The sequence below is a fragment of the Phyllostomus hastatus genome, unplaced genomic scaffold (genome assembly GCF_019186645.2).
Source record: "Phyllostomus hastatus isolate PE091 unplaced genomic scaffold, TTU_PhHast_1.1 phas_contig_1162, whole genome shotgun sequence".
NCBI lineage: Eukaryota > Metazoa > Chordata > Mammalia > Chiroptera > Phyllostomidae > Phyllostomus > Phyllostomus hastatus.
Window position 1 is genome coordinate 11101258 of NW_025333537.1, and position 23368 is coordinate 11124625.

The following is a 23368-nucleotide window of genomic DNA, read 5'->3' on the forward strand; positions in this document are numbered from 1 at the left end:
ATGAACACACGCTACCCCCCGCCCATCGGGCGAAGTCGGGTGTTTAGGAAGGACGCAGACGGCGGCCGAGCCCTCAAACCCCGGACCTCCGACGCCGGGGCAGCCCTCACCTGCAGTTCTGTGGGGGAAGGCTCCCCCGCTGTCCGAGGGCGGGGCGGCTCGGCCGGCTCGGCCCCCAGGGGGGCGTCGGGGACCAGGGCGCACACGCCAGCATCCTGCGGGGGGGAGCCAGCGGGGGAGGGGGTGAGACCGCCCGGGGAAAGCCGGGCCTCAGCCGGGGCAACGCCACAGACTGGGCATCCGGCTGGGCCCAGAGGACGGGACGGGGACGCCGGCCAGAGGGGGGTTCGCTCGACCGAGGATGTGTTTGGTGGAGACGGAAGCTCGCGGCGTTTCCTAGGGCCCCCCCACGTCCTGGGGAGGCGGCTCGGGGAGAAGCCTATGAACCCCACGGGCTGCTGCCGCCTCGCCTCAGACGCCCAGCTCAGGGCCCTGGGCCTCCGACCGGAGGCTCGTACCCACCACCCACCCCTGGGCCCTGCGGGACCTCGGGCTGCGCCGGCCAGGCGGGGGGACGCGCGGGGGGTGGGGGAACGCAACCCAGCTGTCGGTCAGCAGCTGGGAGCAGCGTGCGGTGACGCCAACGACGGACCCTCCCGCCTCCCCGTGCATCCCCTGCAGGCGGGCAGCGTGTGGCCGGAGACCCGCCCGCCTGCGCCGGGCGCCCAGAGGCCGCAGCGGAGCACGCACGGCAAACGCAAGAGGAAGGGAAGCGGATGGACCTGCAGGGAGTCCTGGGGACGAGCAGCCTACCTGACGGCAGAACACTCCCAGGTGCCGACAGAGCCACCGCCTGACCCAGGGCACCCACGGCGTCGGCCACGGCCCACGCCTGTGGCTGGGCACCCAGGCCTGTGTGGCGGGGCACGGGCGAGCCCCGGGCCTGCGCCCAGGGAGCCGGCAGCGGCCCAGGCCTCCTGGGGACCGGGAGCGGAGGGCAGCCCCCTGCGGGCCAGAAACCCAGACACCAAGTCCCCACTCCAGAGCCGCCCTCCTCTGCGGGCTGAGGCCGGGACAGGGGCCCAGGGACACCAGCCCGTGCCTGCCAGAGGCCGGCGGTCTCCACGGAGGTGGACGAGGAGGCGTGAGTAGGAGGAGCCTCACGGGGGCGGCAGACAGCGAAGTGGCAAACTGCCTGGCGAGGACGGGCAGCGAGCGAGAGGAGTTTGGGGGAGGGGGACTCCAACTGGGGAGGCCCAGCGGTGGCTGGGGGTGCGGCCCAGCTCTCTCCCCACACCCCACCAAGACCCACAGCTCCCCGCGCAGGCACACGCCCTGCCTCCTGCACGGCGGCTCCTCCAGGACGTTTCTTAGCTCCGCCCGCCACAACCCCTGCCACCCGTCTGTCTGCGAGGTCGCTGTAGGTCTCCCCGGGTTAGTGGTCACGGTTCTCCACGGCAACAGGCCAGTCCCAGGCAGCAGGGCGGGGGCGGGGGCGGGAGCGGGCATGGCAGGCTGGCCAGCTGCCCCTCCCTGGGTGAGGAGGGCAACGGTGACTCAGAGTGAGACTGGCAGAGCCCCTGCACAGACAGAGGCCCATTGCTGCTGCTGCTGCTGCTGCCGCTGCTGCCGCCACTGCGGGGGAATGACTGCTCACGCTGGAGGGCATCTGAAGTGCAGAAAGAGGGTGTGGAATCAGCTCCAGGAGCGAGGCCGCTCCCGGGGCATGGGAGGGGGCAAAACAGCTGGGAGGAGGGAGGAGGCGGCTGCCAGGTGACTCAGGGCTCCTCCGGGGACCCCACACACAGGGCGTGGGGAGCCGATCGGCCCGCTCCCTGGAGGGGAAGGGAGAAGTGCACGCCGCGCAGTGTTCCGTGCCACACGCACGTGCCACGCACACCCACAGACCCACCGCGGTGGGGTCCCGGGGTGGGGTCCTGGAACCGGCCACGCATAACACACGTGCTTTGTCGTGTTTCACCAGAAACAAAATAAAACATTGTATTCCTTCACGTTCCCCCCTCTCTAGTGTCACGGAGGTGTAGGTGTAACTGTAACACGCGGTGGTAGGTTACACTGGGAGGATTCGGTGCAGCGGACACTGCGACAGGACCCCTCCACCTCCGTGTCACACGCCGGCCCGTGTGCACCTGTTCGGGGTGGGGGAGGGGGGAAGGGCGCTGAGCCAGGTTCTGCGCTCGGCGAGGCTCCCTCCCGCAACGCACTCTGACCCGCGAGAGTCCCTGCGCGCTGAGCGCCAGACCCTCTCCGTGAGGTTTCGGACCGCGGTCCGCCACGGGCTGCCGCTCGCACAGTCGGGGGGGCTGCGGGGGGCCAGCACGCGACACGAACACAGAAACCCACCCCCGGAGGCGGCAAGTCCGAACCGCTCCCCGAAGACGTCTCAGGTCCCCGACTTTGTTCCGGGCAGCGGACGTCGGCCGCCCGCTCACGCGAGGCCGTCTCCCCGCACGAATTCTACGAAGAGGCGGTCGGGGCCCCGCCTGCCCGCCGGGCAGACGCCAAACACACCCTGGGGAGCGCCGTCCGGACCGGGCGCCCGTGCACTGGCCGGCGCAGGCGTCCCCGTGTCGGAAGCCGGCCCCGGTTGACTGCGGGAGTTCCTAAGGACGGGCCGTGCGGTGCGACTGGGGTCGAACACTTGTTTCCATCCTCCGTCGGCATGGAGACCGGGAGGCCGGTGGGAGAGGACCGGGTGGAGCAAACTGTCCCGATGGCGGCGGCGGCGGACAGCAGGGGCGGACGGCAGCTCCGCCCCCAGGTGCAGGGCGCCTAATTTTTGTTTGTTTGTTTTATCGAGATATGATTCACATGTCCTAAAATTCACCGGGGTAGAGTGTCCAGCTCAGAGGCCTGTGCTCCGTTCGCAAAGGTCTACAGTTGCCACCACCATCTAGTTCCAGAACGGTTCCATCTCCTCCAGAAAAAAAACCCCGTCCCACTGGGGCCCCTCCCCCACCCCCCCGGCCCCTCCCCGCGCCCAGCCCCTCGGGCTCTGTGGGTGGGCCCGCTCTGGACACTTCTCACACACGGAGTCACACGGGGGGGCCTCCGTGGCTGGCGTCTCTCGTGCAGCATCACGTTCACGGGGGTCGTCCCCATGGTGGGGGTGCCGGCGCCCCGGCCCTTTTCAGGGCCGAGTCACGTTCCCCTGCGCGGGGTCGGGGGGCGGTGGGTGGGGGACCACGTCTGCTCACTGGCCGTCCGCTGCTGGGGACTGTGGCTGCTCCCGCCCGTCGGCCCCCCAGGAACACGAGTGTTTGCGTAGATGCACGTTTCCGACTCTTCGAGGCAAACACCTAGGAGTTCCTAGCTGTTGGATAAGCTAACTTAAGTGCTACCTCGGTGTTTTTGAGAAGATGAATAGGGGGCATCTCTCCTGTCCCTGCTCTGCGGCGCCCGGCTCCTCTCCCCGGCGACAGCCTGCACGCACGCCCCCGGCTGCGTTGCCTGAGTTCCGTCGCTGCCGCCTGTGCCCCCGGGAAGCCCCTGAGCAGGGAAGAGGGGCCACGCCTGGGTGGCCGGAAGGAGGGGACCTGCAGGTGGACCGGCTCTGACGTCCGGCTCCGCTGTCTCTCGGCTCCGTGGCCTTGACGACCCGGCCTGTCTGCTGGGCCAGCCTCACGGAAGGGCTGCGAGGAGCCCGTGGGCCGGTGGGAGTACGGGCCCAGCGCCAGGCCTGGCACACGGGAAGCACTCCATGTCCGCTGCCGCGCCAGCCCTCGGACACGATCCTCAGTCTTCCCGTCTGGAAAATGGACGCAGGCACCTCCCACGCAGTTATCAGTGGAGAACACGGGACCCCTGGGGGATGCCCGGCGGGTGGGCCCCCGTTTCCCAGCAGCGGTGCGGAGGAAGGGGGAGGCTGCGCTGCGTCCCCATGGAGAGGCCCAGCCCCCCGACACCGCTCAGCCTCCCTCAGCCCAGAGTTCTCTGCACCTGCCGCCCACAAGCACCGCAGACCCCGCGGCTGTGGGCGGCTGGCTGGATCTCTTACCGCTAGTCCCTTCCCTGCCACCCCCGCCCCCCGCCTTCGGGAGCCTTCCCTCTGCTCCCTCCACACCCCACTCCAGAGCGGAGCCCAGCCTCCCTCCGGGAAGCCCTCCGGAGGCAGCGGCGGCGGCGGCAGCGAGCCCGGGAGACGGTGCAGCGGAAGCACGCATTAGTGAGGCCATTAGCGAGCTGTTGGGAGGAGCGGTTCTTCTCCCCGAGCCCAAAGACGCACACCCAGGCCCGGGCAGGCCGCACAGGGGACGGGGGTGGGGCGGGGGGAGCGGGGGAACAGAGCCAGGGCCCCCCCGAACCCCACCCCTGGAGCGCGCGAGTCCACGGGGAAGACGCCCAGCACGCACACGCACACGCACGCCCAACAAGAAGGAGAAATTCTCGGCCGGCGGCAGTTGGTAGCGTTATGTAAAACCCTAGGCCCACAAAAATATCACTGGGATGATAAAAAGTTAAATTTAGCGCAGTACAGAGTGACTAATACTATGAGGGAGAGGGCCCCCCCCCCGCCCCCCGCCCCGTTGCCTGGAGCTCCTACAGCTGGCTGTCAGAAACTCCCGACGAGGACCCAGCGCCGGCGCACGCAGAACAACAGGTTATGTAACGAGAGGCACCGCCGTCCCGCGGCCGGCTCCGGGGCGGGGCGCGTGGGGTCTGGCTGGAGCTGCACCAACGGGACGGCCTCTGGCAGCCGGGCCGTGGGAACCGGGGCGTCCCGGGGGCCTGGAGCGTGGAGCCGGGCCTCGGAGGGGTGCGTGCGCGGGAGGGGGGTCTGCCCGGCCTCCGCTGCACAGGCCTTTTCCCCAGAGTGGCTGTGAGAGGCGGTGCCTCTGGTGACCCTGGACGACCCCGTGACCCGCTGTCACCAGCGGAACAAGGTGGAAGGACGGACCGGGTGCCGGGGAGCAGAGACCCAGGTGTCGGCACGTCGGGACAGGTGCTCACAGCGGAGAACCAGGGGATGGCCCGTGTGCCCTCTGAGGGGTGACAGGCCGTGCGAGGGACTAGTACGCAGCCCCCCAAAAGAAGAGGCTTTCTGTCACATGGGTGACCCTCGAGGGCATTCGTCTAAGTGAAAGGAACCAGACTCGAAAGAACAGATACTGGCCCTGGCTGGGGTGGCCCAGTGGATTGAGCACCGGGCTGCGAACCAAAACATCACAGGTTCGATTCCCGGTCAGGGCTTGCAGGCCAGGTCCCTAGGAGGGGGCGTGCAAGAGACAACCGATCAGTTTCTTTCCCTCTTTTTCTCCCTCCCTTCCCCTCTGTCTAAAAATAAATAAAATCTTAAAAAAAAAGAACAGATACTGTATGATTCCACTTATAGGAGGGACCACAGGGGTCGAATTCATAGAGACAGACCCTGGCTGGGCGGCCCAACTGATGCTCCGTTGGTCAGAGCATCATCCCGATACACCAGGGTTGTGGGTTCGATTCCTGGTGAGGGCGCCTACAGGAATCGCCCAGTGAATGCATAAATAAGTGGAACAATAAGTCACTCCCTCTCTCCTCCTCTTCCTTCCTTCCTCAGTCTCTAAAAATCAATTTTTAAAAAGCGTTACAGGATCGACCTCACTCAATCCCTTTCAAGGACGACTTCCCAAGACAGAAAGGGGAATGGTGGGGGTGGGGGGCAGGGGCGGAGCCTCCATGGGGGGAAGGTGGACGTTCTGGGAGGGGGCGGGCAGTGGCCGCACAGCCCCACGAGTGTGGGCACTGCCGCTGAGCCGTCCATTTAAAAATGGTCCCAGCGGTACATTTCATGTCGTGTGTGTTTTCCTACAACAAAAACAGTAAAAACTGCACGAAGGAGGACAGGGAGGTGGCGGCGGCAGCCGGGGTGCGTCTGTGGCTCCAGTTCGGGGAAAGGAGCCGCCAGGTGAGCAGCTCCACTCACTACCTGGAGGTCACGGGGCTGTGGGAGGCTGCGGGGAGAGGTTGCCTGGAGGACACCGACGTCCCAGCCGGCAGCCCCCGATGACACGGCCCCGACGTGCCCGGCACAGGCGTGGGGGCCTCCTGCAGATGCGTCGTCCACCCCCAGCAGAGCAGGGAGGCCTCCACCAAGTCCCGCCCACCTGGCCGCTGCGGGAGCGCATGGAGAAAGTGGTCGTGTTTTGCGCCGCTGGCCTGGAGGACGTCGTTGGGCAGGAGACAACTGGACCCAGGGCCGGGCTCACTGGGGGGTGTCTATTGGAGCGTCTCTTCCTCGAGCGACACCTCGGGGAGGGGGCAGTCTCACACGCTCCCCTGTGAGTCACCGAGAGAAGTCGGGCCCGGTGGGTCTGAGGAAGAGGCTGATCTCCCACCCGCGGCCCTGGAGGGGGGGGACGCTGCAGTCAGCCGTGGGGGACCCCACGGGAGCCCCGGGGGCTGGCAGACCCAGACGCACGGCGTGGAGACCACTGCCGGAACACCCAGCTGCACTGCGACAAGAACGCCAAGAAGCCGTACTGCCCTAGGCCACGGAGATGAGAGGACTGTCTGTTACGGCCGCTGGAATCACCTGTCCTAACACAGCCCCTGAGCTGTTCCCCTGAGTCAGGTGTGTGACGGGTACATCCCGGCCCTGCCCTCGAGGTGATAATCCCCAAGGATCGGCGAGAGGCCAGCCCCACACCTGCCTTCGCACATGAACACGAGGCCCACGACAGGAGCTTCTTCCCGTTCTTCGTCCTACCTGCCTCCAAAAACCTGCCACCCACTTCACCCCCCAAAAATAGGTAAGTACAGAGAGAAACCACGAAGAAAGAAGAAAACCTGTACCGATGCTCTTGAGGACAATCTACGAGCAAAGGAATAAAAAAACACAACAAAACAACAACAACAACAACCTTAGCTGTGTGCTTCCTGGTAGGCAAAGTAAAAAGGGAAATAGGCTGGGCCACAGAGCTCCGCCCAACAGGGAAAGCCACCGCACGAGTTCCTGATGAGAAACACAACTGTCCCTGCCCAGGGCTCTGAGGGGACGGTCCCCGGGGTCACTGTGGGAGGGAGGGGGCGTCCGGGCAGCAGGCCGGTCCCACCCTGGATGCTGTCCCCGCCCCCCACGCAGGACCAGCTCTGCAGCCCTGCCTGCACCCTGACTGGCCCCACCAGCGAGGTCCTCAGGGTCCCTCTTCAGCTGCCGTCACGTCACCACGGCGGCACCATGATCATGACAGGAAATACACGCCACGCCACCGATGGGCTGTCTAGACCATCTGGCTACTGGACGTGGGGGGCCCGTCCGCCACATGGCCCGTCCACATGCAGCACTGATGGTGGCCGGCTTGGGTGCAGGTGGCGGCCCCCCCCCCTGCCCTGTGCTGGTCACACTCTCCACTGTGGGGGCCCTGAGGGGCCCAGCCGCCGGGGGCCTTGGCCGTCCAGGAGCAGAGTTCCAAGACGCCGGCCTGCGCCCAGCCCGGCTGGGCATCGAGAACAAGAGCCTCACTGGCCGGTGTCACGGATCTAGTTCGCCCGGCAAGGCGGCTCAGGTTTGCGGCCCCCGGGGAGTTCTGCTGGTGACCTCTTGGGCTCCTTGGGGGGCCAAGTCAGCGGGGGTCACGTGTGTCTGAGGCCGTGTCTGCCCAGGGCATGTCGCGCCCAGGAAGGGGCAGGGGCAAGGACCCGGCGCCACGGCCCCTGAGCTGAAAGGTGGGCCCTGAGCCTCTCCTGGCCTCAGGGGCCACGTCCCATCCCTCCCATAGGGCGGCTCTGCAGAGGTGTGGCCCGGGCTGAATGCGGAGATTTCCTTCTGGGCTCACATTAGATTTTTTTCCCTTCCCCCCTTTTTTTTAAAAATTGGGGTGTTGGGTAAGTTGCTTTGTTCTAATTTTCTTAATTTTAGTTCGAAGCAAAAAATTCCCGCTGGGAGCCCGCCTGTGAGCAGTGGGTTTGTGAATGGGAGGCCCACACCTGCCGCCCGCGGGGCCGCTGGGGCAGCCGGCGGCCACGGCACCCTGAGAACGCAGCCGGCACCGTTGCCTCTGCGACGGCGGCGCTGAGTCAGATGGAAACTCCCCGCGGGTGTCTGCTCGGCCTGACGCCGCAGCGACAGGGGCCTCCGGCGGGGTGCACCTGTCGGGCCGGGGCCCGGGCTTTCATCGCCCGTGCACCACCGCTGCAAGGTCTGCTTACAACTCGCACCCTGTGAGACCCACAACGCCCGGCAGAGCGCCCCGTGCCTGGGCGGCGGCACACAGACCGGGGGCGCCAGCTGGCTGGCTGGCCCCCTCGCCTCCGGGCGTCGCTGCGTTGGCTGCAACGTGGGAGCAGCGGGAGCGGTGAGGCCGAGTGGCTGGAAGCCGCCTCACGCCCTCGGTCACGAGCTGGCAGGGACGCACTGGCCCAAGTTGGGGGTCTCCGTGCGGCCTCGGGGCAACGGTCTTTCCTGGGACTCACGCTTCCCTCTCTGCAAGTGGGGAGAGGCCCACAGACCCTCCACGCGGAGGGGGGACTGTGAGAAAGTCAGAACCCACGCCGGACACGCCAGAGGCTGCGGGACAGCCGGCACGCAAGCAGGGATGGGGGCCCGGGCTCCGGACCACACTGCGAGTGCGGCATGACCACCCGGCCCCTCGGGAGGCCCAGGTGACACCCCTGGGGGAGCTCTCCCCGGCCGGACAGGCCAGGCAAATGCGCTCTCTGCAGAAGTCTCCCGCGTCCCTAGGGACGCAGGAAACCGGTGACCGGGTCACGGCTCAGTTCACGCAGGCCAGGCTCAGAAAACAGCCAGCAGGCAGCCAGGGCGGGATTCTCCTGTCCACACACAGGCGAGAGCCGGCCAGGGCGCGTCCCCGCGGCTGGGGCGTGGGTTGGCCCCAGGCCTCCGGGCACAGATCCAGGATCCTGTTCTGGGCCAGCAGTCCCCCCCACCCTCCCCCACCCAGCAGGCCCAGCCCGGGCTCCTCCTCGGGACGGCTCTCACTGGCCCTCGGCGTCTCCCACACCCAGGGTGCAGCTCAGCGCCAGCCACCGCCCCAGGCCCTGCAAGGAACAAGGTGAGCGAGAAGCACACACAGTTAGGGGGCGAGCTGTGCAAAACGCCTCGCTAGCTCCATTTTCATTCTTGGACCTTTCTTGCTTCCTTGCGTCCCTTTGCTTGTGAGCCGCAGCCTTTCCGTGTGTGTGTGTGTGTGTGTGTGTGTGTGTGTAAGGAAATACGCAGAACGGTGGTCGCCCGTCTCGACCGCGTGTACGCGCGCAGGTCCGCGGCCCGAGGCGCACCCATCGCCGCCCGCCGCCTGCAGGACTCCTCCCGCCTTCCCAGGTGGAAACCCGTCCGTGAGGCCCTCACTCCTCGTCCGTCCCTCCACCCCCTTGGGGAACATCTGTGAGGGACAACTCCTTAAGAATAATGTCCTCTGGCTGGCGTAGCTCAGTGGATTGAGCTCGGGCTGCGAACCACAGTGTCGCAGGTTCGATTCCCAGTCAGGGCACATGCCTGGGTTGCAGGCCACGGCCCCCAGCAACCGCACATTGATGTTTCTCTCTCTCTCTCTCTATCTCTATCTCCCTCCCTTCCCTCCCTAAAAATAAATAAATAAAATCTTAGGAAAAAAAAGAAGAATGTCCTTCCTTGACAAAATTGTTTCTGCAAGTTTACAAGTTCTGGGGTAATCTTAAAGCCGGTGGAGCTTCTCGGGTCCTTGGGGATGGACGAGCCGGCCGAGGCGGGCAAGGCAGCCCCCCACACCCTACCCCCCCCACCAGGAAGGAACCTTCCAGGCCACGGCCCGCCCCCCGGAGTCCGGCCGCCCCCACCCCCGCACCATTCTTACCCAGCGGTGCCGGGAACCCTGCTGGAGGTGCCCTCTGCGGCGGAAAGAGCTCACACACGGCTGTCTCCTGGTTTTCATTTGACTTAAAAGCTCTTCCTTGCCTGGGGTTTTGAGGTTAAAAACCACCGCCTCTCACTCCTGCCGTCAGTGGGAGTGTAAATCGGCCCTGCCTTCATGGAGAGCAATTTAGCAACAGCTGTTGAAATCAAAGAACACCCTTGACCTCCCCACTCTCCCTCTGGAAATCATCCCGCAGGTACAAGTGCATATTTGCATGGACGCCTGCGTGTCACGATGTTCTCCACGGCGCTGTCTGCGTCCAATGTTCTGCTATTAAAATCCAAAGCGCCGTGCAGAGGGAGCCGGTTTAATAACATGCCAGGGCCTGTGGCAGCCCCAGGCCAGGGCCACCGTCATCAAAGGGACCCGGGCGATCTCAGGGGGCTGACGGAGGCTCACCTCCAGGACTTAGGGACCGCTGAGTCCAAAAAGCAGGTGCACGAGGTAGGCAGCTACTATCAGGGTTTGTTTTTTTTTTTTCTTAAGTAAAACATATTCATATATGCCGAGAATCTCTGAAAAAAAAAAATACGCCCACACAGAAACTAGCCACTGCGGATGCGGGGAGGAGGCTGCAGGGGAGGGTGCAAAAGGGGCTCTGTTCCCCTGCCCGGCCCCCTGCCACGGGGTGCCACGACGTGTCAGCCACTATCTGCGTTGTTCCTCTGTGGCCGTCTGCAGCCCTGAGCTCCACAGGCAAGGAAAGGATCTAACTGATCTTTACAGCCTTGCCGATGTCCCCCGGGTGGTACCCCCTGCGACTTTTGGGGTGCTGTGTGATTTTCTCTTAGATGGATGAAAGGATGGGTGGGGGAGGGGTTCGGGCGAACGGGCAGGGAAGACCAGCGTTCACGGAGGAAGAATCCGTGTTCTCCGAAGTCGAGGGGACCGAGGCACCGGGGGCGGGGGGGGGGGAGGCGGGACCCGGCTGACTGTGGAGATGCGGGGGGAAGCACGTTCAACGCTATTCGAGGGCGGTGCTCGCCGTGGACGGGGTGGTCCGGCTGGGGCACCCGTTTAATCGAACAGGAGTTCTTAAAATTTAAATTCTAATAACGACGTTTGGTTTCTAAAAAGCCAGCGTGTAACGTTTGTTGTGAAACAGCAGAAGGCAAAGAAAATACTAGGTGGTCCAGGCAATGCTCAAATGTATTTTTTCTAAGATCCACAGGACAGTCTACCTTTTAATTCTGCAGACTAACTATGTATTCCCAAAGAATCAGAAAGACAAAAAAAAAAAAAAACCAACCCACCACTGTCTCAGGAGTTGTTGCAATTCTCCAGCGCTCTCCAGGGACCGGTGTGCGCCCGGCGCGGGAACTGCAGCCGGCTGGCCCCGGGGTCTCGCCCCGAGGACCCCCAGACCCAGTAGGTGGGCTGGCGGCAGCAGCCTGGACCACTCAGTGGCGGGGAGGTTGGGGGGCGGCCAGGAGGGCAACCGCCACAAGCCCAAGGAGGTCAGTCCTCGGAAAAGTATACGAGCCGCCTTGGGCGATCGCACCGACGACTGCGGTTAAAATAAGGCAAAAATAACAATAATAATCACAGTAGCCAAGCCACACCAAGGAGACAACAGGGAAAGAAATGAAGAGGACAGGACACTGAAAAGGGAATCCCGGGGAGACTGTGGCCTTGGGGACATCTGAGAGACCTGCCCCAGCCTCCGAGGACAGCCCGGCGACAGGTGACACGGGGACCTCGCCGGCACCTGGAGGGCCAGCCGCGCGGGAACGACCCCGTGACCCCTGAGGGGCCGAACGCTTTCCGGCGCTTGCCGCCTGCCGACAGAGAGGCGAGAAGAGCCTCGGGAAAGACGGGGATACTTTGGGGGAGACGGTGAGGGACCCCCCGACCCCGGACGCAGCCGGCTGAGAGGCGTCCCCGGACGAGGGTGGGGAGGTGGCCGGGCTCTGGTTTCCAGCGGGAGTTCCCGGTTCACTCCCAACCACCAGATTCTTCTCACCGGCACCCTGCCCCCCCCCCACCCCGCACCACGGCGGCCTCGGTGGCCAGAGTGGGGACCTGGGACGGACCCGAGGAGCGGGGCCGTCTCGGAGAACACGCGAGGCCGCTCCTGCAGGTCCCACGCGTGTGTCGCCTGGACCGGACCAGCACTGGGTTTTCAGTGGCGGCCTCCCGGCCTTCGTGATAACGGCCGCTGCCGGGGGCAGGGGGGATGTGGCTGAAGCCCTCTCTGGGGGGGGAAGGGCTGCTCAGATGGGCCTGCGAGGCGGGCGGTGTCATCGGCTCCAGGGGAGGAAATTCTGGCCGAGGGAGAGGACGGGGACGGGCGCGGCACCCCACAGCCGGCAGGGCGCCACCTGACAACGCGGCACCCAGGTCTCCTGACCCCGGGTCGCACCACCGCACACCAGGCACTAACCAGAGGCCGGGCCCCGAGGCACAGCCGGCCCGACCCCGGGGGCGTCTGGGGTGACGCGCAGACACTATACCGCAGCCCCCACTCCCCCTGGGACGCGGCGCGGCCTGAGCCCGCTGGGTGCTCCCCTTCTTTCCGGCCAGAAAGCAAGGCCGCGGGTGTGTGGACCCGAGGGTGTGTGGACCCGCGGGCAGACGGGTGCGAGAAGGGTCCCCTCCCGCCCCAGGGGCCAGCCGGTCACCCGGACACAGAGGAGAGCTTGGCCGTCGCGTGTTTGTTTTGTGACGTGGCCGCCGCGCTGTCTGCCATGTTACTGCTCGTTCCTGGCCAGCGTGGGGGCCTGGGGAGCCCAGCACAGATGCTGACCCCCGTCCAGGCAGCCCCCCCCCCACCCTCCTTCCCACGAGCTCGGCCCGCGTCCTCCCGGCCCAGCTCCCGGCTGCAGCCGCGTGTGGTGAGCGGGGGTGGGACCGCCGTGCCGCTGGCATTGGAGGGAGCGGCCCCTCCAGCCGTGTCTCCCGGGTGCTGGTGGCCCCGGGACCCCAGCACGAGCCATCCCCGCGGCCCCCCGGGCCCCCAACACCCGGCTGGACTGTGTCGCCGGGAAAACCGGGTTCGGCCGCCGCTGGGCGGAGATGGGCCTTATCGCGGGGAAGTCCGAGCCGGCCCCTCCGTCTCTCCCTGCTTCCGAGAGCAGTGGGGGTTGGACTCCACCAGATGCTTTCCTGGCATCTGGTGAAAGCGGCCAAGCCTCTTCCTCGGTGGTGGATCTCTGAGTACTTAATCCCCTGCTTATGTTTTCAAGGCTCGTCCACACCCAGTCCTGAGCCCCGTGGCGGGGAAGCACAGAGAGAGAGACACCCAACCAAAGAGCTTCTGCCCGGACGGGGAGGGGGAGGGAGGGAGGGGGAAGGGGGGAGGGAACGCAGAGCAAGCTGCACCTGCGTTCGGCCGGCCGCCGCCACAGAGAGACAGGCAGGGATGGCGGGGTTGTGTGTGCAGTGACCAGGGCGGCCGGCCACCACCGGAGGCTGGGAGAGAACCGTCCCCCTCAGAGCCCTTGGGAGGAGCCCACCCGGCCCACGCCCTGAATCTGGGCTCCTGGCCCCCTGGACCGTGAGCGGACAGGACACAGCCGTGGGAAACCGGTACAGGAAGCTCTGTGTCCGCCCTGGGCGGGCAGCGCGGCTGGTTAGAGCCTCGTCCTGAGACGGCACGGTGGCGGGTGCGATCCTCAGGGCGCGTAGAAGAATCAACCAAGGAATGCACGGATGGAACAAGTAGATGCTTCTCTCTCTCTCTCTCTCTCTCTCTCTCTCTCTCTCTCCCTCTTGCTAAAAGTCAGTCAATAAAGACATACTATTCTTTAACAAGAGCAGAAAGCTCTGTGAGGCGGAGGGGGAGTTTGGCTCCGTCTGGAACCCCTGTAATCACGTCACTGCCACCACCCCTGCCACACCGTCCCCACTTCCAGACACTTGGGGAGCCGGGGACCTCGCCCTGGGAGGCACCTTGGGTCCCAGCACCTCCAGAGACAGGGTGAGTCTCAGCGCTTCCTAGGCCCCTGGAGGCGCCAGGCGCCGTGTGGAGAACCTTCACACACACACACACACACACACATACACGTGTCCTTGGAACCTCGGGGCCCGGTGAGCGAACAGGAGCTCCAGCAGGGCACACGGGTCCTGCCCGTCCCCACGCACGGCCAGCCCGTGCTGCCGGCAGGGGGGCCTGGGCCCCACCGTGCACCCCGTCCTCCTGCAAACCCGGGCGCAGCACCTGCCGCAGCAGAGCCGGCTCCCACGCGCCTCGCAGCTGTGCACGCCGGGGAGCCCGGGCAGTTGGCACCTGCTCTTTGAAAAGGTGTTTATCTTTCCGCTCGCTGGCAGCGGGCGAGCGCCTTAAAAGGACGTGCCCAACGGCAGGTGCACGGGGCTCCGCAGAGGCAGGTGTCGCTCGCATGCAGCCGCCCCCGGCGTCAACGGTCAGGAGCTCCCTCCCCGGACGAGCGGCGGCACCGGGGTGCATGCGTGGCCGCCCCGGCCAGGCCCCCGCAGGCGTGGGCGCCTCTCGCGAAGCCCGGGGCGGCCGGTGCTCTGGGAACGCAGTGGCCACATCCGGGGCCCCGGGCCCACCTGTTCCAAAACAAGCTTGAGGGGTTTGTTTGGGTTTCTCTCTCTTACCATTTTAACCATCTCGAAGTGGCATCGAGAATATTCACAGCGGCTCTGGCTGGTGTGGTTCAGCGGATGGAGGGCCAGCCTGCGATCACGGGTTCGATTCCCCGTCAGGGCACCTGCCCGGGTTGCGGGCCAGGTCCCCGGTAGGGGGCGTGGGAGAGGCAGCCCCACACATGGATGTTTCTCTCTCTCTCTCGTTCTCCCTCCCCTCCCTGCTCTTTAAAAATACATAAGTAACATATCTTAAAAAGGAAAATTCACAACGTTGGGCCACTGCTTCCAGCACCTCTTCATCACCCCAACAGCAGCTCTGAGCCCCACCCCCACCCCCAGCCCCGGGAAAGCAGCACCCTGCTCCTGTCTCCGTGGGACTGCCTGTCTCAGGCCCCTCCCTCATCTAAGAGGCATCCCGCGAGACTGTCCCTTTGGGTCTGGATTCGTCCACGCCGCACGTTCCCGGGGTTCTTCCACGTTGCCGCGTGGGCCGGAATCTCCTTCCTTTTCGTGGCCGAATCGTATTCCGTCACACGGCGAGGCCACGCGTCATGGGTCCACTCCTCCGGCGGCGACCCGGCCTCTCCCCGGGTTCCACTCCCACCGTCAGCACACGGGGGGCTGCCGAGTCTCCGCCCACTCGCCGAGGGCTGTCGTTTTCCGTTTTGGGGGCGAGAGCCAAGAGCGATCTCCGAGGGAGGAGGGAGGGGACAAGTGTCACAGGTGATGATGGCCCGTCCCTGGCTTCTGTGGCCCTGGGCCCCCGCCCTGCGTGGCGGGCGCCGTGGAAGGCAGGCCGGCTGCAGGGCCCAGGGGGTTCGGTGGGGTCCCGACTCTGGGGGTGGCAGCTGAGCCCCTCTCGGCAAACACTGTGACCCCTCTGAGCCTCGGCCACGGCCCCCGTGGGAATGGAGCTCCCGTGTCCCTTCCTGCGGGAGGCGGGGCGGTGAACCGCCACAGGAACGGGGCAGACAGTGGGTTTCCACAAACTCCGAGGGATGGGACGCCCCCTTCTCTGCCTGCGCACGGAGAGGCCGAGACGCAGGGAGACGCAGCCGGACCGAGGAGGAGCGGGAGATTTCTCCATGGCCTGCGGAGGGCGGGCGACCGTGGGCCAGAGTGACCACCAGCACGAAGACCGCGCCGTGGACTCCAAGGCTGCCCCAATGCACGGACGCCACAGCCGGAGACAGAGACGCAGGCGGGGCAGGAGTTACCGTCCCGACTCGGCAGGTGAGGGAGCGAAGGGAGGCCGGGGAGGGGCGGCCACCTGCCCCAGGTCACACAGCAGAGCTGAGGTCGGCGTCCCTGTCTCCGTGCGTGTGCGTGTGTGTGTGTGTGTGTGTGTGTGTGAGAGAGAGAGACTGAGGTCCCACCAGGACTGGGAAGCCCCAGCTCCCTGGGAACCCCTCCCAGGAGAGAAGCGGGACCCTCTTCCCTCGCCGGCAGGAAGGCTCGGAGCCGGCGGCCCCCAGGCTGGCATCGCCATAGTGACAGAATCACAGAGGCTGCGCGGCTAAAAATAAAACCCCTACCTCCTGAAACCCCGTCTGTTCCGCTCCAGCGGCTCGGGGCTCCGGGAGGCTCGGGGGCCCCAGCCGCAAGGAAAGGCCCCTGAGTCGGGAGAGAGGTGGCAGGGTACCCAGGACCCCGGTAATGCCCTGTGAGCCTCCACCTGTGCCTCCCCCCCGCCCCCCGAGCATCGGTGGAGACTGTCTCCCACGGGGGCCTGGGCACACGGCGCCCTGGGGGAAGCGCCAGCCCCCCTAGGGCGCCCCGGCCGCCGGCAGGGACAGTCCCGCCCGGGAGCGGTCCCGCGGGAGCCTCGGGGGGGCTCCTCGTCGGCCTTGAAAGCGGGGAGGGTCCCTGCTCCAGGGGTGCCCGGGGACAAGTTCGCGCACTAAGAAAAGTTTTACGTCAACCAAAGTTTTATGTTCAGACTGTCCACTGCGCTCCCAGAAGCCTCGTCAGCGCCCACCCGGGTCCCCGGCTGGGGACACTGTCTAAAACCGCAGGGTCGCCTGCAGCTCCCGAGCCGGACGGCCGTGACTTGGAGCCACGGAACACGGGGGTCTTGGGGGAAGTCCCTCCCCGCTCTGGGCCTCAGTTTTCTTGTCTGTAAAATGGGCTTGATGCAGGGGGGGGCGGGGAAGGACCCTAAGAGCTAGTCAGTCACTCAGCTGCCCGGCGCATCCTGGTTTGTTGGTGGGCTGGCCTGTGCCCGCGGAAGGCCACCACCACGGGCCCCCTGCGTGCCAGCTGAGCGCGCCCCGAGTGAGCCAGCACCGCTCACACGCACGGACCGCCCCTCGCTCCGCGTCCGCCAGACCTTCCACACACCCGCCCTCCGCCTCGACTGATCTTCTCAGAAATCCAGTGGGGACCACGGCTTACATTCCCCGTACGACTCAGGAACTGTGTTGCAGCTCCTTTTAAACAGCCTTAAAATTCACACAGGGCCCTGGCTGGTGTGGCTCAGTGGATACAGCTCGGGCCTGCAAACCAGAGGGTCGCTGGTTCGATTCCCAGTCAGGGCACTTGCCTGGGTTGTGGGTCAGGTCCCCAGTGGAGGGAGTGTGAGAGGAAACCACACATGGATGTTTCCCTCCCTCTCTGTCTCCCTCCCTGCCCCTCTCTCTAAAAATAAATAAATAAAATCTTTAAAAAAATTCGCACAGGAAGCACAAGGCACGCAGCTGGACGTCGGACCCCCAGCCCCGAGTTAACAGTGAAGCCCCTCCCCCCTCGGTGGCTGGGACTCGACCCGCACAGCTCCCCGGCGCCACCGCACCCTCGGAACGCATTTCCTAAGTCAGTTCTTGGAGCCGCTTCACAACCCGAGGTAATTAGCCTAATGAAGGCAAGTGTGACTCCGCGGATTCCAGGCTGACTTCCTGCTCGGGCTCAGCCAGGCTGAGGCTGCTGGCCCCCTGCCGCTGTCTCCGACCTCCTGCAGCGCCGAGGGTCCCCCTCCCACCCGCCACCCCTACGACTAGTACTACGGGCAGGGAGTCAGCCAGTGCTCATGGGCCACGGGGCTGGGGGGGGTGCCCAGGACCCACAGCTGCCCCCTCCTCCTGGAGCTGGCTCTGAACCCTGTGAGGGAGGGAACCTTCTAGCAAGCGGAAGTCACAGGGGAGCAAGCCCCAGACGGGTGGGGGCCAGGCACCCCCGGTGCTCACACCCACCTGGTAGGGACGGAGACTCAGGCCGTTCCCATGCAGGAGGCAGCAGCTCACCTGTGCTCACCTGTTCGGGGCGACTGACAGTTCCCACGGCCTCCCCACCTCCCAGCCTCCGGCTGCGCCCCCCACAACACCCCAGGGAGGGGGCGGTGCTGCCCCCGCTGGGCAGACCTCACAGAAACGAAGCACAGAGGGTGCAGCAGCCCACGGCCCCTCTCCGCGAGTCGGGGGTGCCTCACACCGCCGGGCCCCCGGGCCCCCTTAGCCCACTTGTCTTTCGGGGTCCCCCGGTCCGGAGGCAACCCCTCGCTGGCCTGGAGACAGCCGAAATGCCCGCGGACAGACGGCGGGTGAACGGGTGTATAACACACACACACCATGTGTAATGGGCCGTGGGCTGCTACCCCGTGAGGACGCACTGGCGGTGGAAGGAGACGAGCCCATCGCAAAGGGACCGGTGCCATGCGGCTCCACTCGGCAGAGGGACCCAGCGGGCCCCACATGGAGTGGCGGGCCCCGGGGGCCAAGGAGGGTGGGGCCCGTGCCGAACGGGGACAGAGCCGCGGTGCGGGGTGATGGGCAAGCTCTGGAGAGACAGGATGATGGTGCGCGGGCCTCAGGCCCTTCCGCCGCTGCTGCAGCCCCAGGCCCCTGGAGAACAGCCCCCCAGGCGCAGGAGCCAGAGGCCCCGTGTAAGCGTCCAGAAGGGCCCGCCCACAGAGGCGGGAAGGGTCCGCGGACCGCTGGTCGCCGGAGGCTCCGGGCATGGGGTCCTCCTGGGGAGAGGAGAACGTTCTGGAACGAGACAGAGGTGGTGGCTGCACGGCGTCGTGAATGTGCCCAGCGATGCTGGATTCTAACCTTAAAAGTGGCCGATTTCAGGTTCTGTGAATGTCGCTGTGATTTGAACAAAGGCAAGGCGGGCAGCCTCGCGTCCTCTGGCCTCCTTGTCTGCTGGGGACTCCACCGCGGCCACCCCTCCTGCACCCTCCCACACGCTCCACACCCACGTGTCCGAGGCCTGAGCGTAGCCAGAGGCGTGGGGTCCTCCTGGTAGGACTCTGGTGAAAGCGAGAAAAACTGGCAGGGAGACTGGGTGGGCTGGACACCGCCCCCAACCCCAGTCCTCCTACTGGAGGCCTAAGCTCCTCCTCCAAGCACAGAACCAGGTGACACCTCCTCCTCCACCCGCCAGGCCTGGACACCGGGTGCCAGGCCACGCGGGGACCACAACTGTCCAGATGGGAGGAGCTCCAGGGATGTGTCTCCGCCCAGAGCGCGGACCCAAGTCACCTGCTGTGGGCACACGCCCCAGAGTGGCCGGGAAAGCAGACCCCATGACTCCAGCCTCAGGGACCCGGCTCTGAGCCAGGGTCCCCCACATGGTCCACCCGCACCTGCTAACCCTTCAGCTCTCCCGGCTCAGGGGAGCCTGGGACCCGGGGGGCAGGGGAGAGAGAGAAGGTGGCACTACCTACCCCTCCCCCACCTGGTTTCCCGCCCTGCTCCTTCTCTACAGAGCAGAGAGCGAGAGAGAGACGGAAATCGGGAGAAAGGGGGCCGGGGGGGGAGGGCATGACACCAACCAAGCTGAGCGCCCAAGGCGGGCACCTGGGCAGACGACCTCTGAACTGCCCCCCTTTTCCAAACCCACCCGCCTCGCCCCCAGCACCTCGCAGACACGCAGCAGGCGCAGGGCCCAGGCCCCGACTCTGATCCCACCCGCCCCCAGGTGTGGCTGCAGGTCGGGACACCAGCCTGGTCGGGACCTGGCCTCACAGGCCCACACAGGCCAGCGCGGGACGCCGCGGGCTCGGTTCCAGGCCGCGCGCGGCAGAGTGGGAATCGCAGGAAAGCGAGGCGAGTCTGTCTGCTGGAGGAGGGGGGTCTTGCCTCGGGTTTGCAGGAAGCACAGCAGCTGTGCAGCCCCAAAGCCGAGTGCTGGGAGGTGTGTACGGGAAGGGCCTCGGCCCCAAAGGGGGCGGCCCCAGACCAGGAGACCCCGGAACACGCGGCCCCAGAGGGGGCGGCCCTTCCGCAGCTCCGAAGAGCAGAGGCGCACACGGTTCTGTTCTCTCTTCTGGGAAAAAAAAGAGGAAAAAAAGACAGGAGAAACAACAACAAGGACAACAAAACCCGAAACCAAAAGCTAATGGGCAAGGTTCAGACTGAACTGGGCCAGGAAACACTGGTGGATCTCAAAAACACACCCCAGCACGGGCCGCCTAGCAGACACCGGGGGGCATGACCTTGAACCTGAGCACCCGGGTCAGGCGGGTCGAGTCCCAGCCAGCAGCCCAAGCCACGACCTCACTGAGCATCCGAGGCCCAGTGCGTGACACAGGACCCGGGAAAACACTAGAGCCCACACCGTGACCTCCGCCAGCCTCAGTTTCCCCACCTGCAAAATGGGCCCACAGCATTTCTGTGTCTCCAGCGGAGCACCATGTGCCCTGAGGGTGTCACACGGAACGGCGGGTGAACGAGAAAGACGCCGCCGCCCCTGGCCCCGCAGCCAGTGCCACTGCCCAAACCGCCACCAGGCCACCGCGCTGGGACTCAAAGACGAAGCAGCCACAGCCCCTCCGCTCGGTGGGGGGGTGGAGGCTGGGCCACCCCTGTGGCGTGACATGGGAAGTCACCTGCTTCCTTCTCCTTGAGCAGGGACCTCGGCAGCTGGAAAAGTCCATAATCAAGGTCACCGCTGAGGTGACATTATTCGTCCAACCTGCAGCCCGCAGGCCACCTGCAGCCCAGGGTGGCTGTGAATGCAGCCCAACCCAACACCGTAGATTCACTTAAAACACTATGAGGTTTCTCTCGTGATGACACGTCATAGTGTCTCTAATGTGTGACCCGAGACAACTCTCCCAGCGTGGCCCAGAGACGCCCAAAGGTCGGACACCCCCAGACACCCCCCAAACACCAGCCCTGCAGCTGCCGGGCCACCGGGACACCCCGATCTTACGAGCCAGCCTCTAGTTCACCCCTGCGGCCTCTCTGCGCCCAGCCCTGGGATTCCAAGTGTCCGGGGAAATGGAGAGCCATTCCTCTCCGTGGAAAGGTCACGCCCTTGGACTTGGTTTTTTCCAGGGCTCCTTCCGGCTCGCCCCCTTGGAAGAGTCTGAATGCTTTCCTCCCTCCTGCTGGAAAGTCAGACGGAACATTCCTTAGGACCGGGGATGGGGGCGGGGGCGGGGAGGAATAGCAGAAGTGAAAAGAAAAGTGGGTGTCATCGGGCCGTGGACCTTGGTGCCCGGGAGCACAGGACAGGCCGTGCTGGGAGCAGTCGCCCGGGCCGGCGACGCGGCGGTGAGTCACCCCAGGCTGGGAGCCACGCTGGGACGATGGACGCGGCGCTGTCCTCAGGGCTGGGCGCCCGGCCGCCTGCAGACGCCCGCATCTGGACACGGGCCCCGCAGCTCCCGGGGCGGGCGCGCAGGCTGCGCTGGCCCGAGGCGAAATCAATGCGCTCTTTTCCAGCCGGGTGAACACCGACCCACCGCGCCGGCCCCTGCCGCAGCCGGCTGAGCTCTGCGGCCACGGGTCACACGCCGCCGAGGGGAAAACTGCGGTCTCTGGTGACACTCGTCCGAGGGCCGGCAGGGCCACTGAGCGCGCTCCGGCACTCGGGGGGACGGGGCTTGGTGAGAGACAGTGGCTCTGTGCTGGTCCTTCCGCTCGTCAAACAAACCTCTTTAGGCCTCGGTTCAGAACCGGGGGCCGCGGGCTGCAGCCGCCCCCCCCCACCCCCAAATGGCTCGGCCGCCACACATGTGGGGCGGTCAGAAGCGCCGGCGCCGATCGACCCCCTAAAATACGCCTCAGGACGCGACCCCCCAGCCAGCAGGAAGCGACCGGTTTCCTCGCACCGAAGTGCGCGCGGCCCGGGCCAGGCCGGCCCTGCTCAGGGAGCCTCACTCGTGTGGGTTCAGAGAGCTTCAGTGCCTTTTTCCGTCGTGACTGCCCAAGAGGGAAACGTTCTAACTGCAGAAAATGTTTGGTTTTTCTGCCTCTTGTGAAGGGAAAAAAAAAAAAAGCAAGTGAAAAGTCAACGCTTACAAAGTGCCAAGAAAAGCAATGCACCGGCCCTGCGGCCGGGCAGAGGGGAGCAGCCCGCCTCGCACAGCCGGCCTGGACCGCCTCCCGGACCCGCGGGGCAGCCCGGCCGCCGCCCGTCCCCTGCAGCTGGGAGCTGTCCCCTGTTGAGAGTGGGACCGGCCACCTATTCCTCCCCGACACACCCCTGTCCCCAGCCCCCCCACCCCCCACCTTCTGAGACGTCTTTTAAAAGGGCTGTAGGGACAGCGTCGGGTGGGGGGTGGGGGCGGGGGCAGGAGGCAGCACCCACTGAGCGGGCCCTCCCTCCACCGGCCTCACCCAGGACTCAGCCGGCAGGCTGCAGGCCCCGACTCAGTCCCTCCGGGGCAGGCACCGGGAAGAGCTCCGGCCCTGCCCTGCAGCACAGCCCAGGCATCTGCCAGACCCTCGGGGAGTGGGGGAGCCGGGGAACGGAGTGGGGGAAGCCCCCCAGCTGCCAGGAGAGAACATTCCACGCTTGGCCGAGAAGGACCTGGCCCAGGGAGACACCCTGGAGGGGAAGAGAGGGCAAGACCCTGCATCATGGCCGTGCCGACTCTCCGCGGGCACGCGGGGCACGCTGTGTCGGGAGAGGCTCCCAGGAGCCAGACAGCCAAGAGTCGAGGCCCCAGGAAGCCCCCGGGGGGCCTGAAATGCCTCCTTCCGAGGCCCAGCACTGTGGGTCCAACATGGGGTGGCCGGCCCTCCCGGCTGGAGCACCAGGGCACCGCCCGCCCAGGGTGCGTTGAGCGGAGGTGGCGGGGGAGGGAGACCACGCCCTTTCTCCGGCCCCCACGACGACCACGCAGTCCCAAGACTCTGCGGCCCGGCCGTCACACACGCAGTGCTGAGCGCCGGTGAGGGGCCCCGTTCTGGGCGCCGCCGGAGAGCCCCCGAGGGGCAGGCACGAGGACCGAGGTGGCAGGAGAGCTCTCCGCACCGGGGGAGACTCAGACCCAAGGAGGAAAGAATCCACCTGCCCGGCTCTCGGGCGGGCGGGCGAGGTGGGGGAGCTCGGGAGTCAGAGCCACACCTGGAATCCACGGCGGGGACCCAGGGAGGGGGTGTGGGCAGGTCCTGGCTGGGCCCCGGCTACCTGTGCCAGCTTGCGCAAGTGGCACGACCTCCCCGAGCCCGTCTCCTTTCCCGGACAACGCCGGCGGCCCCCAGGAATGCCAGGCGGGCGCCGCCGCTCCAACCAGGCCCCGGGGAAGCACTTTACCCAGGGCCCGCCCTCGTTACTCAGGATCCTTCCTCAGGGACTACAATCACTCAGCACCCCAACATCAACAGGCCTGGCGCGCTCCAGGCCCCCGGCAGACGCGAGCGCAGCGGCAGGGCTCCTGAGCCACCCCGCGTGCACGCCGGCTCCCAGCCCAGGAGGAACCAAGGTCCCCGCGGCGGTCTGTTCGGCGCCACGGTGTTCACGCTTTCGCGCTTCTGCGCCGCGGGCGGCGGCGGCGGCGGCCCTGCCCGAGGTCGGCCCCAGCGAGGTCCGGCGTCCCCGAGCGAGCGCAGGAGGGCTGCCACGGGCCTCCGGGAGAGAGCACACGCGGGCGGCGAGCTTTGTGCAGGCGAGAGTGGAGGCGCCGCTGGCCAAGTTCAATGTCAATGAGTCAACAACACCCATTCAGTAAGGTGTCTTGAAACAGGCACAAAACAAGCAGACGTTGTGACCGGCTGACAAACCCTGTGTGG

General features: G+C 66.0%; 2 protein-coding genes across 3 annotated transcripts in view; one reads left to right on the forward strand and one right to left on the reverse strand.

Annotated features, from left to right (window-relative positions):
* PITPNM2 (phosphatidylinositol transfer protein membrane associated 2) overlaps positions 1–23368 on the reverse strand; it is a 105783-nt gene that overhangs the window by 78351 nt on the left and 4064 nt on the right. Inside the window, exon 1 of one of the 2 annotated variants that reach the window (XM_045842511.1) lies at positions 9792–9810. The exons of the other annotated variant lie outside the window; for it this stretch is intronic. The gene's annotated coding sequence lies outside the window, so the exon portion shown is untranslated. Of the gene's footprint in view, positions 1–9791; positions 9811–23368 lie in introns of those variants that run through there. 2 annotated transcript variants of the gene reach the window in all.
* Positions 1–23368, forward strand: part of LOC123820392 (collagen alpha-1(I) chain-like) — a 27942-nt gene continuing 4574 nt past the window's right edge. Inside the window, exons 1-5 of the mRNA XM_045841091.1 lie at positions 1–1144; positions 4095–4186; positions 6607–6749; positions 8904–9011; positions 22776–23303. Coding sequence (XP_045697047.1) covers positions 1–1144; positions 4095–4186; positions 6607–6749; positions 8904–9011; positions 22776–23303 — 2015 coding nt within the window. The remainder of the gene's footprint in view (positions 1145–4094; positions 4187–6606; positions 6750–8903; positions 9012–22775; positions 23304–23368) is intronic.